The sequence below is a fragment of the Lactuca saligna genome, chromosome 6 (assembly GCF_052625555.1).
Source record: "Lactuca saligna cultivar CGN05327 chromosome 6, ASM5262555v1, whole genome shotgun sequence".
NCBI classification, from domain to species: Eukaryota; Viridiplantae; Streptophyta; class Magnoliopsida; order Asterales; family Asteraceae; genus Lactuca; species Lactuca saligna.
Genome location: NC_136422.1, coordinates 47,552,177 through 47,566,228, shown reverse-complemented (window position 1 = coordinate 47,566,228; position 14,052 = coordinate 47,552,177). Strand labels below are relative to the sequence as shown.

The 14,052-nt window shown below is 41.2% G+C and overlaps 1 protein-coding gene and 1 non-coding gene across 2 annotated transcripts; one reads left to right on the top strand and one right to left on the bottom strand.

Annotated features, from left to right (window-relative positions):
* Nucleotides 1-4,909: 4,909 nt before the first annotated feature.
* Nucleotides 4,910-5,491, bottom strand: LOC145002520 (uncharacterized). The gene has a single exon (XM_078961774.1). It carries the CDS (start codon nt 5,489-5,491, stop codon nt 4,910-4,912), a length of 582 nt encoding a protein of 193 aa, XP_078817900.1.
* A 1,115-nt stretch (nt 5,492-6,606) lies between these two features.
* LOC145003605 (small nucleolar RNA R71) lies at nt 6,607-6,713 on the top strand. Its single transcript, XR_013662059.1, has one exon. It is a non-coding gene; the product is annotated as a small nucleolar RNA R71 (small nucleolar RNA).
* The last annotated feature ends 7,339 nt before the right edge of the window (nt 6,714-14,052 follow it).

Sequence of the window (14,052 nt, the reverse complement as noted above, 5' to 3'; positions counted from 1 at the left end):
ATAAAGACCATTTTTCCCTTACCTTTTATTGATCAAATGTTAGAAATATTATCGGGGCATAGTTACTATTGCTTTCTAGACGGATTCTCGGGTTATTTCCAAATACCCATAGACCCAATGGACTAAGAAAAGACCACATTTACTTGCCCAAGTGGGACTTTTGCTTATAGAAGCATGCCCTTTGGGCTATGCAATGCACCCGCGACTTTTCGAAGCGGTGGATAAGGCGATGGATTGGTGAGCGAATATGACCCTCCTGGACGGTAGAAGGAATATACACCTGGTTGGCAATAGTGTTCCACCAGGTAGAGGCCACCACTCCCTCGGGAAGATCCTTGTGGCAGTTTTCCAGAAAGGCTTCAAAGTCCTCAGTAAGCATGGTGCTTTGGTCATAAACCCCCAACCTCCAAGAAAATTCCGCCATGCTGCACTGTCACAGCTCCCCACCAAGAGAAAAAGTAATCACGTTAGGGTTGTAATACTCAATACCACCTCGGAATGAGATAGTAGCAAAGAATTCCCAACACAGCTCAGCATACACCGGTTCCTGTATCTTGAACAATTGCAGCCAACCATCACAGATGATGGTGCTATCCCCCAAGTTGCACTCCTTCACCAAATATGGAGTGAGATCCTCTTCCAAACCCACTTTGCCTAACCAATCCCAACCCACAACGTTAGGCAAATGAATCTCCTTCTGTTTCAGCGCCTCTAGTTTGTTCTTGGCTCGGGCTTGTGATGATTTGGATGCGATTTGTTGGAACGAGAGCCACGGGATTTCACCTTGGCTTCACCCTCTCGAAGATTGCCCTCTCTTGAACATGGTATCTATAAAAAAACATAAAGAAAACACAAACAAGCAAAACCCTGCAATTAAAATCGCATAACAAGGCTGCATAAGTTGCCTACTTGCCGAGTCCGAAGCATCTACTCTGCGAGTAGGATGAACTTCGGGACTGAATTGCATCGTTCATATATAGGGTGCCCAAAACTCCTAATTGTTCACATGGTTTTGTTGTATTAAGTCAATATACCATGGATCTAACAGAAATTCCTTCTAACATTGCCTAATTCATGGCAAAATTAGAACCCTAGAATTTGAGGGAACCCCCCAAATCCGAATTTAAGTAAAATAGGGGCAATTCATTGATAAAGATTGAATCTTTGATGAGTTTAAAGTAAAAAGATCTTACCTTTTCCTTGGAAAGACGAAGATTGAGTGGAAATTGAAGAAAAATTGTAAAGGGGGCTTGAAGGCTGCTGTGCACGGAGAGTGTGGGGATTAAATGGGTGAAAACCCTTTTTTTACAGATTATAAACCACCTGTGTAAATTGGCTACTTGCCGAGTAGAAAAGACCTACTCACCGAATAGAACTCCAAATACACGTTTATTGGGTCTAATTGGGCAGGTACTCGCCGAGTATGTGTGCCTACTCGGCGAGTAACCCTTGCAGATTGAAAATTTCTAATGTTTTGGAAAAAATTAATGCATTTTTCTTATTTTTAACCATCCACCCCACACTCTAGGCATTGCTTTCCCTCAAGCAACTATATTCTTAAAAGAAGATGAATGAAAACGATAAAAATAAAGTAAAGGAAAAGAAAATGCAAACTTGAAGCTCGGGTTGCCTCCCGAGAAGCGCTTCAAGGAGTCATTAGCTGGACTCCTCCCCTTCTATGTGGTTGCAATCCCTTCCAGCAAAAATTCTTCCATTCATTCATTCTTGGGGACTCCTTCTTCATACTTCTTGACTCGATGTCCATTGACTTTGAACGGTGTACCATCTCTTAACAATAGTTCTATAGCACCATGTGGAAACACCGTCTTCACCAAAAAAGGACCATCCCATCTTGACCTGAGTTTCCCCGAGAAAAGCTTTAGCCGTGAATTAAAGAGCAACACTTTTTGGCCTTCATGGAATTCTTTGTTTTCTTTTATCCTCTTGTCATGCCACATCTTGGTCTTCTCTTTATAAATCAACGAACTCGAGTATGCATCATTTCTAAGCTCTTCGAGGGCATTCATTTGCATTAACCGGTTGCTCTTGAGTTGCTCCGTGTTGAAGTTACACATTTTAAGGCCCAAAAACGCCTTATGCTCTATCTCCACCGGTAAATGACATCGCTTTCCATACGCTAATCTATATGGTGTAGTACCAATAGGCGTTTTGAAAGCTTTACGGAAAGCACAAAGTGCATCATCTAGCTTATCCGACCATTCCTTGCGATTGCTCCCCACCAATTTCTCCAAGATTCGCTTCAAAGCTCGATTCGTCACTTCGGTTTGTCCACTAGTTTGTGGATGGTAGGATGTAGAAAGTTTATGGGTTACCCCATATTTTCTTAGCACCTTCTCTAGTTGATCATTGGCAAAATGTATGCCTCGGTCACTTATAAGAGCTTTCGGGACTCCAAATCGAGAAAATAATTTATTCAAAAACCGCACCACTACCCGACCGTCATTAGTTGGTAACGCTTGTGCCTCCGCCCATTTGGATACATAATCCACCACCACCAATATGTGTGCCTCGGTCACTTATAAGAGCTTTCGGGACTCCAAATCAAGAAAATAATTTCTTCAAAAACAACACCACTACCCAACCGTCATTAGTTGGTAACGCTTGTGCCTCCGCCCATTTAGATACATAATCCACCGCCACCAATATGTATTTGTTGCCTCTAGACACAGGAAATGGTCCCATGAAGTCTATCCCCCATACATCGAATACTTCGCACACTTGGATACTATGTAGTGGCATTTCATTTCGAGATGAAATGTTTACCACTCTTTGACAAGCATCACACTCTTTGACAAATTGGGCTGCATCTTTAAAAATTGTGGGCCAATAAAACCCAATGTCAAAGATTTTCTTCGCCGTATAATGTGCTCCGTGATGTCCACCCGTGGGCCCGCTATGGCAATGCTCTAATATCTTCCGGCTTTCACTCTCGAACACGTATCTTCGTATGATCCCATCCGCACATCTTCGGAAAAGATACAGTTCATCCCAAAAGTAATATTTGACTTGTGAGATCTTTTGGGATGTAATTGCTAGCTAAGTAATTAGCTATATTTTCAAACCATGATTCTTCTCCCACGGCCACCATAATATACTCATTCGGAAAATCATCGCCAACTCTATCTTCGTGCAATTGCGGGTTTTCAAGTCTTGACAAATGGTCAGCTGCTACATTCTCCATTCCCTTTTTGTCTCGTATCTCTATGTCAAATTCTTGAAGAAGTAGTACACTTCTTATCAGTCTTGGCTTGGCATCCTGTTTGGCAAACAAATACTTGATAGCAGAGTGGTCAGTAAAAACGGTGGTTTTTGATAAAACTAAATATGGATGGAACTTATCAAAAGCATACACCACAGCTAATAGTTCTTTTTCCGTGGTGGTGTAATTTTCTTGGGCTGGATTTAGAGTCTTGCTAGCATAATATATGGGTCGAAAGTGCTTATCAACCCTTTGACCAAGGACAGCTCCTAATGCAAAATCACTAGCATCACACATAATTTCAAAGGGTAAACTCCAATTTGGTGCAACAATGATCGGGAGATTAATTAATTTTTCCTTTAAAAATTCAAACGCCTCTAAACACTCTTTAGTAAAATTAAATGGTGCATCTTTTAATAATAATTGTGTCAAAGGTCTAGTTATTTTGGAAAAATCTTTTATGAAACGCCGGTAAAAACCCGCGTGTCCTAGAAAACTTCTAATGCCCTTCACATTAGTTGGTGGGGGTAATTTGGCAATGGTGTCAATCTTTGCCCGATCCACTTCAATTCTTTTTTTGGGAACTTTGTGGCCCAACACTATACCCTCTTTGACCATAAAGTGACATTTCTCCCAGTTGAGGACCAAGTCGGTTTTTCACACCGAGCAAGCATTAAGTCAAGGTTTATGAGACAATCATGGAAAGAAGATCCAAAAACAGAAAAGTCATCCATAAAGACTTCCATTAATTTTTCCACCATGTCGTGGAATATGGTTGTCATGCACCTTTGAAAAGTCGCGGGTGCATTGCATAGCCCAAAGGGCATGCGCCTATATAAGCAAAAGTCCCACTTGGGCAAGTAAATGTGGTCTTTTCTTGGTCCATTGGGTCTATGGGTATTTGAAAATAACCCGAGAATCCGTCTAGAAAGCAATAGTAACTATGGCCCAATAACCTTTCTAACATTCAATCAATAAAAGGTAAGGGAAAATGGTCTTTTCGAGTGGCATCGTTTAACTTTCGATAATCGATGCACACACTCTCCAACCGGTTACCGTTCGTGTCGGGATTAGCTCGTTCTTCTTGTTTGTTATGACCGTCATCCCTCCTTTATTGGGCACCACTTAGACCGGACTCATCCACGGACTGTCGGAAATGGAATAGATAATTCCCGCATCTAAGAGTTTAACCACTTCCTTCTTGACTACTTCTTGCATATTCGGGTTCAATCTTCTTTGGTGCTGCACAACCGGCTTCACTCCTTCTTCTAGATTGATCTTGTGAGAGCAATAAGATGGGCTTATTCCCTTGATGTCCGTGATTCTCCAAGCTATGGCACGCTTCCGTTTCTTCAACACTTGCACGAGCTCTTCCTTTTCAGATTTGGACAGGTCAGAGGCTATAATCACTGGCTTTTGGTTGCCTTCTTCAAGGAAAGCATACTCCAAATGTTCAGGTAATGTTTTTAGCTCAGATTTGTGGTTTTGACTGCTGGACTCGCCGAGTGCAGGGAGGGTACTCGGCGAGTTGGTGGCTGAATTGACGAATTCTTCCTTTTCAAAGGAGGAACTCGGCGAGTAGATCGGCCCTACTCGGCGAGTAGGGCTCTCTGAATGTTTGATTATTTCTTCATATTCAACTTCTTCCAGCAGCCTTTCGATCTCCATTAAGTCTTTTTCTGCATCAAATTATTCATCAACACTTGTGGACTCATTGGAATCTTCACCTACGCACTCCTCCAATAGTTCGTCTAGCATGTCGATTGAGAAATCCGTGTCATCACTGTTCCTTGAATACTTCATAGCTTGATCAACCTCAAAAGTTACAGAATCATCACCTACCCGTAAGGTAAGCTTTGAATCCCGCATATCTACTATAGCACTTGCAGTGTTGAGGAAATGCCTTCCGAGGATGATCGGGACTTGAGGATCCGCCTCCATATCTAGAATGATAAAGTCAGTGGGAAAGACGAATTTGTCCACCTTGACCATCAAGTCTTCGCATATGCCCCTTGGGAAAGTGACTATCTTGTTTGCTAAATGGATCGCCATGCGAATTGGCCTTGGTTCCGGGAGATCCAGCTTCTTGAAGAACGAATATAGCATTAAGTTCACACTTGCTCCCGAATCAGATAAGGAGTGAATTGTAGCTAAGTTGCCAAATTGGCAAGGTAGTGTTAAGCTCCCCGGGTCACCTTTCTTCTTTGGTAGCTTATTTAGCATAGCAGCTGAACAGTTTTCATTGAGGACCACCTTCTTCACTTCTTCCATATTCCTTTTATTAGTGAGAAGTTCCTTAAGGAACTTGGCATATTTGGGCATTTGGACGACAGCTTCAATAAAGGGTATGTTGATTTGAAGAGTCTTGATATGATCTAGGAACTTCTGGTACTCCTCTTCCTGCTTCTCCTTCTTAGCTCGGGCTGGGTATGGCATTGGAGGCTGATATGGATTTTCAGGGCCCTGTTCTTTTGGATTTGGCATTGTACTCGCCGAGTCCATGTTTGGTACTCGGCGAGTAGGGCTGTCAGATTGAAAGTTTTGATCTTCTGCTTGATTTTCTGCCTCTTTCCTATGTGATTCTTTAGGTGCTTTTAATTGAATAGGGGCCAGATGGGTAATTATTTTCCCACTTCTTGTTGTAACTATATTTATGTGCGCGCCTCGTGGGTTATTTTCGGTTTTACTAGGGAGTTCGCCCGGTGATCTTTGGTTTATTTGTTGAGCAAGTAGCCCCAACTGTGTTTCTATGTTGTGAATGGATGCTTGCTGGTTTCTAAGGATATTTCTTGTTTCTTGAATAACAGCATCATGATTACTATGTCTTTTTTCTAAAGCAGCTACAAATTTGGTAAGCATTTCTTCCAAACTTGGTTTTCTTTCTTGTGCCGTCTCCTCCTTTTGGTAAAAACCTCTTCCTTTCTGCTTGTACTTCTCCTCCTTAGCCTTCTTATACTCTTCATACGGGAGCCATTCTTTCTTTGGTTTTCGCCAGTCTTCATCATATCGGTCTCCACTTGAGTAACATACTTGCACATTTTTGTTGCCATTTTCATCCAAGTCGCAATCTCTAGTAAGATGAGGTCTATTGCAATTTTCACAACCCACCCGAATAGCATGGATTGTTTGATCCATTTTATCCATCCTCCTATCCATGGTTTTTAGCATAGCCATGACCGCGGATGTCTTCAGTAGCTGCATATGCAGATCCCCTAGTAACATCGTTTCTTGGGTTGTGGTATTCTCTAGAGTGCTTAGAGAATTCTTCAATTAATTCCTTGATCACCGGGGGTGGCTTCTTTGTGAGCGGGCCTTACGAGTCAAGTAACTGCCTAGTTGTGACATTGACTCCATCATAGAAAATGAAGACTTCTTGCTGGCTATTTAGGTCATGATGTGTGCAGTTTCTTAGTAAGCTCTTGTACCTCTCCCAAGCTTCATATAATGACTCTCCAACTTGTTGTTCAAAGTTAGCTATTGCTTTCTTCAGTTTGGCTATTTTGGAAGGTGGGAAAAAGTGATCAATGAATTCTTCTTTCATCTTGGCCCATGTGGTGACTGATCCAGGGGGAAGTGATTTGAGACAGTCTTTTGCAGCACCTTTGAATGTCACTGGAAGCATGCGAAGTAGGTGAGTCTCGCGAGGTACATTTGGAACATTGAAGTAATCAACTACATCATTAACTTCATCCAAATGCTTGTAGGCATCTTCGTGGTCTTTTCCATAGAAAGGAATTTCGTTGAGTTGGGCGAGTATGTGGCCCTTTAGCTCAAAAGTAGCAGTAGTGGGAATTGCGGGCTGCACAAGTCCCAGGCCGGTGTCATCGCGGATCCTCTTTTTCCATTCTCCAATGGGGATTTCATCAATGTTATCCATGGTATGAGCTAACTCGTCAGCGTAATCGGAGTCGTGCTCGTATGTGGGTTCTTCTTCTTCTGCGGTCTCGTACTCGGTGTCTTCCTTGATCGGGTCTTCGCTTGCCAAAGATGCGATGGATGCTCCTGATTTGCTGCTCTTCTTCTTCCTAAAAACAGTCTTCAAATTGGACAAAGGTAACTTCATTGGTGTATTCGAGCTTTCCACGTCTTTTCCTTTGTTTCTTCTAAAAGCAGATTCGGGATCTTCAAACGGGGGTACCAGCGGGGTGTTTGATCCTCTAGTCATGAAAGTCCTGAAATAAACAAGATAACAACGTAAAAAGACCAAAAAAATGTACTGAAAAACGAAAAATAAAAGTTGAAACTCGGCTGTACTCGCCGAGTAGGTGCGAATGCACTCGGCGAGTAGCAGTGTTATTTTGAAAGAAATCTAAACTTAAAATAGAAACTAATTTAGATCCTAAAACCTATCTACTAATTACTAATGTGCAATAAATTAACTTTGTGCTAGTAAACTCACACAAAGGGTCGAAAAAATTAAAAATTAGATAAATTATTTAGAACCGTTCCCCGACAACGGCGCCAAAAACTTGTCTTTTAGTGGTATAGTTGGATAAGTAGGGTATCAAACTCAGGGAACGGAAATTGATCTAATAACTAATTTTAACTAATCAAATAATAAAAGTAAAAGGGTTTTTCTCTAGTTTTACAAGACTAGAAACTTAAACATAGCAATTAAAACAATTAACTAACTAACAATTAAAACAAATGACAAATTCACCAAATTTATTAAAGGGTTTCTGTTTAGGTTCAACTAATTCACTCCTATGGTTATTTTAATGATAAATTAATTATTATTGGTTACCAACTATAGTGGTTAGGTTCATGTTCATTACTCCTAACCCTTAGACAATTAATCAATTCAAGTAGTGGCCAATTGTTTAAACTAACTAACTCCCTAGTTCAATTGTTTGGATGAAATAAGATTTGTAATTGGTTAATCAAGTTGATATTTCAATTAACCTCTTGTTTGTTGGTTTCTCAAACAAGCTCACACATTAACTTACCTATTCTCTAATTAATCTTAATTTCATATTCATTACTCTTAAGCATATGATCAAGTGTTCACAATACATATGAGGTTAATAATCAAGAGATGTTCATGCAACTTAATTACCTTCCAATTAACAGAAAATAGTTGTCATCAATGCATAAGGTTCTTAAACAAACTTAATTTAATAAAATCACCAAATCATAATCCATCAAAAAGTATATTATAACCATAGGAGCAAATTAGTCTTCCCTAACAGAAACTAAATGAATTTAGTTCATAGTCATGATAAAAACAAACTCAATAGCAGATTTAACTAAGCTAAACATCTTAAATTCCTAAAGCTATGTGGAATGATTAACCTAATTGCCTTGATTCTTCCAAGGATTGAAGATTAGGTTTCCTTAGCTCCTCCAGGGATTCTTTGTCGCAGGTTCAGCTCTCAAAATCGCCAAAAGACTTTTCCAATCGGATAATGGTTTGGTATTTATAATTATCCCAAAACAGGGTGTACTTGACGAGTAGCAGACCCAACTCGCCGAGTAGGTGCTAATTATCCGTCTCAAATCAGGAGTCTTGACTTATCTTCTGGAATCTTCTCTTGTTCTCGTCGAGTATGCTCGAGAACTCACCGAGTAGGACTGCCTTTGTCCTTCATTCTTCACTCTTTGGTCTTTAATTGCTTCCCTTTGTTCCTTTTACTCCCAAGCATGTCTTATGGACTGAAAACAAAATTTAAGCATTATTAAGTATCTTTTGTCCACATTATACACATAATTAGTTAAAAATGAATAAAAATGTATGTTAAATAATTAACTAATTATGCACATATCAATAGCTGTTATTATATGAGAACTCGACCAGTAAGAGATAAGTATCCCAACTTCCTCCAAAATTTAAAACACATGCTCGAAGCATATCTTCAAGCATCTGAATCGTCCGCTCGCTCTTGTTGGTCTGGGGGTGATATGATGTACTAAAATGCAACTGAGTACCCAAACCCTCAAAAAACTTCCCCCAAAACCTGGAAGTAAAACAAACATACAAATTTGAAACCACTGAAACTAGCACTCCATGCCGAACTACCACCTCCCGAATATATATGTTGGCTAGCTTCTCAGCAGATACACTCTTGACAATTGGTATAAAATGAGCACTCTTGGTCAACCTTTCCACAATGACCCAGATAGAATCAACTCTACATGCCGTCCTTGGTAGTATTGTGATGAAATCCATGGTAATCGCTTCCCACTTCCACATGGGAGTGGGTAATGGCTGCATCTTGTCGTGGGATCTCTGATGTTTAGCCTTGACTTTCCTGCAAGCTAAGCATAGCTCAACAAATCCAAAAAGTTTAAGTAATAGCCATCCTCAAACAAGTATTCTTGATAGGAGCACCTACCGCCTTACGGCTCAAAGCATCAGCCAGCACATTAGACTTCCCAGGGTGGTATAGAATCTCGCAATCATAGTCCTTAACCACATCCAACCACCTCCGATGTCGCATACTCAAATTTGGCTGATCTATCAAGTACCTTAAACTCTTGTGGTCAGTGTAAATAGTGCCTCTAAATCTTGAGGGAAAATACCACATCCCTCAACTCCAAAATCATGCGTACGATAATTCACCTCATGAGGCTTTAACTGCCTCAAAGTGTAAGCAATCACATGACACCTCTACATAAGGACAATTCCCAAACCTAAAATAGAGGCATCACAATAAACCACAAAACCATTCAATCCCTCGGGAAGCTTGAGAATCGGAGCCTCGCACAATCTCTGCCTTAGAGTCTCAAAAGTCGACTGTTGATCAGGCTCCAAGCGAAAAGTCAGATTCTTCGTCGTCAAGCGGGTTAAAGGCATTACAATCTTTGAAAATCTTTTATAAATCTTCGATAATACCCCACGAGACCTAGGAAACTACGAATCTCAGATGGGGTCCTTGGATGTAACGTCCCAAAAATCAAGGGTAAAAATTTCATTTTTATTATGTTCAAAACAATTGAGTAAACTTTTCCAAACATTGCAAACCATTTCAATACAAAACATTTGTCATAGTTCATTCCCAATATCACATATTGCGGAAAACACGGGTGGATGTGCTGCGATCAAGTCGGACCCTTCCCTGTCGAACCGAAAATACCTTAAACCATAAACCACAAAATATAAGCCCAAAGTTTAGTGAGTTCCCCAATATAACACATATCACATATATCAAATGAGCCAACACACCATTCATACGAAACATATCGAACATGTCAAACATATAATAGAAGGCGCTATTACCATGCACCATACATATAGTTGCCATGGGCCCCCCATGGTCCTTATCTAGTATGCCATGGGCTCCTCCCATGGTCTTTCCCTAGAATGCCATGGGCTCCCCCCATGACTGACATCCAATTGCCATGGGCTCCCCACGGGGTCTTCCATGTAAGTATCACGGAGACAACAAGCATCCATATAACATGTAATGGGCCGGAATTGGTGCCTTCGACACATGGATATACTGAGAAGACTCACCTCGAATACTGGAGCTCACTAAAAGAAATCCCTAGTTGCTGCACTACAGGCATCCCAAGCTATCAAGACCAACAACACACCCAATTAGCAATTGGGTTCGAAGCTATAATCCATAATCCTTACTTTGGGTAAAATGAACATTTTACCCCTGACCCAACATGAGCCAAGACTGAGGCCCAAATCCAAAAGATCCACAGAGGCCCGTTAATGGCCCAACTTTCCAAATTGGGCCCAAATTCATATGGATCTTATCCTAGGCCCATAAGTTTCTTAATTACAATTCTGATTACTTCAACTACCCCTTAGAACAACTTGGTCAAAGAGTAAAGTCAAAAGTTAAAGTCAACAACCCACGTTGACCCAACTCGCCGAGTTTCCCTTCAACTCGTCGAGTTTCCTTCATCAGAATACAAAATCGAGAAGAACTGATCCAACTCGCCGATTTCACCCAAAAACTCATCGAGTTCACCAAGAACCAAACATCTTAACCCATTAAGCCGACATAATAATCAAAATTAACAACTTCCCCATTCAGATCTTAACTGAAATAGCGTCTAGAAAGGTAAAGTTTCCAACTTTACCCCTAGGGACCATCCAAGTGGGATCAAAACCCAAACATAGGCTTAAAAGGTTAAGGGCTTAATCAATAATCACTTAATCACCAAGACAAAGCCCCAACATACAAATTTGGTCCTTAAAGGCAGCATGGTCACATAGAGCTTCCAACTTTACACTCATGCATGGCTAGGAGAGGCTCAAAAGCTCATAAGAGACTAAAAGAAGAGCTTAATAGATTCATGAAACTCTTAAGACCATAAAGTTGACACCTTTATGCCAAAAGAACTCATGAAGGTCATATATTTGAAAGAGTAAGCACTTGGGACCTCTACTTCCCTAACAATCACCTATCCATTGCTAAAAGCATGCAATTTAACCAAATAAGAGATCTAAGAAATGATAAGTAAGGTTAGAACTTTATACCCAAGATGTACTGAAAATAATGCAGAGAATCAAGATTTGAAAGCTCCTACTTGAACCACCACCTTGCACCAAGCTTTTCTTCCCTTCAATGAACTTCCAACACACCAAAATACACCCACAATGAGCTCACAACACTCAAGGAGGATCTAGGGTTTTGAGATTAGAGTTAGGGGCTATGGAGATTGGGAATGAGGCCACCACCTAAAACTTAAGGTGCTTAAATAGGGTTCAAAACCCGAAAGTCAGGTTTTCTCAAACAGCATCTAACTCGTCGAGTTACCTACAACAACTCGACGAGTTGGTCCTTAAAAAAACGCGCCCCAAAAGCCTTCAACATGTCGAGTTTATGCCATAAACTCAATGAGTTAGCCCTTAAAAGGATTTTTTTTCCATAATTGACCTTATAGATTTCGGATGTTACATCGGACCCTCCCATCGCATCACAACCTCGATCTTGGTTGAGCTGACCAATATACCCTTCTGATTGATGATGTGCCCCAAGAACTGCACCTCATACAACCAAGGATCACCTTTGGAGAATTTGGCATAAATGCTTTCCCTCATCAGGGTCTCCAAAACCTCTCACAAGTGTTCCTCATGTTGTTCCTTGGTCTTGGAGTAGACCATAATATCATCTATGAATATTATCACTTACCGATCCATCATCGGCCTACAAACCCGGTTCATGAGATCCATGAATGCTGTCGGTGCATCAGTAAGCCCGAAAGGCATCACCACCACCTTGTAATGACCATATCGAGTACTGGAGGTTGTCTTCTGCACATCATCATCCATTAACCTCATCTAATGGTACCCTGATTGCAAATCAATCTTAGAACACCAAGATGCACCATGGATCTAGTCAAATAAATCGTCAATCCTTGGGATTGGGTAATGGTTCTTCACCGTTTTCTTATTCAACTCTTGGTAGTCAATGCACATCATGTACGAACCATCATTATTTTTCACGAACCTGATCGGTGCTCCCCACGGAGAACTGCTCGGTCAAATAATTCCTTTATCTAGTAGCTCCTGAAGCTGTGTTGACAACTCCTGCATCTCTGCTGGAGCCAATCAATATGATGCCTTGGCTATTGGAGTCACGCTAGGAATCAAATCAATTTGAAAAATCAACCTGCCTCTTAGGATGAACTCCTGGAAAATCCTCAGGATATACATTAGGGAAATCCCGAATGATGGGTACCTCACTCAACTCCGTCATGCCCTCAACTCGAGTGTTTGCAACATAAGCTAAGAACCTAGAACAACCCTGATGATGATATCTCCTGGACCTCGTAGCTGAAGAGAGAGTCGACCTATGTGAATCTCCCTCGATAGGAATAAATAGTTCTCCCCCACTTGGGGTTCGAACTCTCACTAGTTGATGCTCACAGTCAATCATGGCCCCATTAGGGCCCAACCAATCCGTCCTGATGACAACCTTCGATCCTTGCAGAGGAAGCAACAACAAATCAATAGAGTATCTCTCACTAAATAGATTCAGGACACACCCATGATGAACCCTCGATGCACTCACAATATAGTCATCTGCAATCTCAACCCTTAACCGAAAATCTAGAGTCCCAAGAGCATCACAAAACTTATTGCTAAGTGCAAGAGATACAATGGATCGGGTAGCACCTGAATCAAACAGAACATGAGCAGTCATACCATTGACCAAAAAGGTCCCTATACAAGATCACATATAATCATCATCATCAATAAGGAAAACAATAAAAGATAAGGATAAATCACATACCAATAATCTCATCCGGTGTTACACGAGCCTCATAGGTGGTCAACTAAAATTGAGTGCTCTTTACCATAGGAGTCTCCACCTTGCCCTGGCGGCCATCAGTAATCCTCATAGTGGCTGATGTAGGTGCTGCCACTGCTCCCCCTTATACTCTCGGTCAATCGACCTTTTTATGGCCGGTCTAATTGCAATGAAAAAAAATTAGACCATCCCTAGGGCAGTCCCGACTCCTGTGGCCTACCTGACCACAACCGAAACATATGGAACCTGTAAATTGGAAATCCCCACAATATGGCTTGCCACAATTGCCATAGTGGCTCCGACCCTACGTGCCTTTGGTGCATGAATCAAAAGTATTGGGCCTCTTAGCCTGGCCCACCGTTGTATGTACCTGCTCCGGATTCCTCTTCTTCCAAAGCTCCAACTCAATCTCTTGCTCATGGGTACTCGATCATATCATTAAGGGTATTTCACCCTAAGAAGCTCACAAAATCCATGATATCCTCTCTCAAAATATCATGGTATCTCGTCTTCCTCACCTCCTCATCCGTAGCATACTACAAAACCAACAAAGCCCTCTCCCTGAATTTGGAAGTAATATCTGCCATAGTCTCAGTAGTTTGACGAAGGTCCTAGAACTCC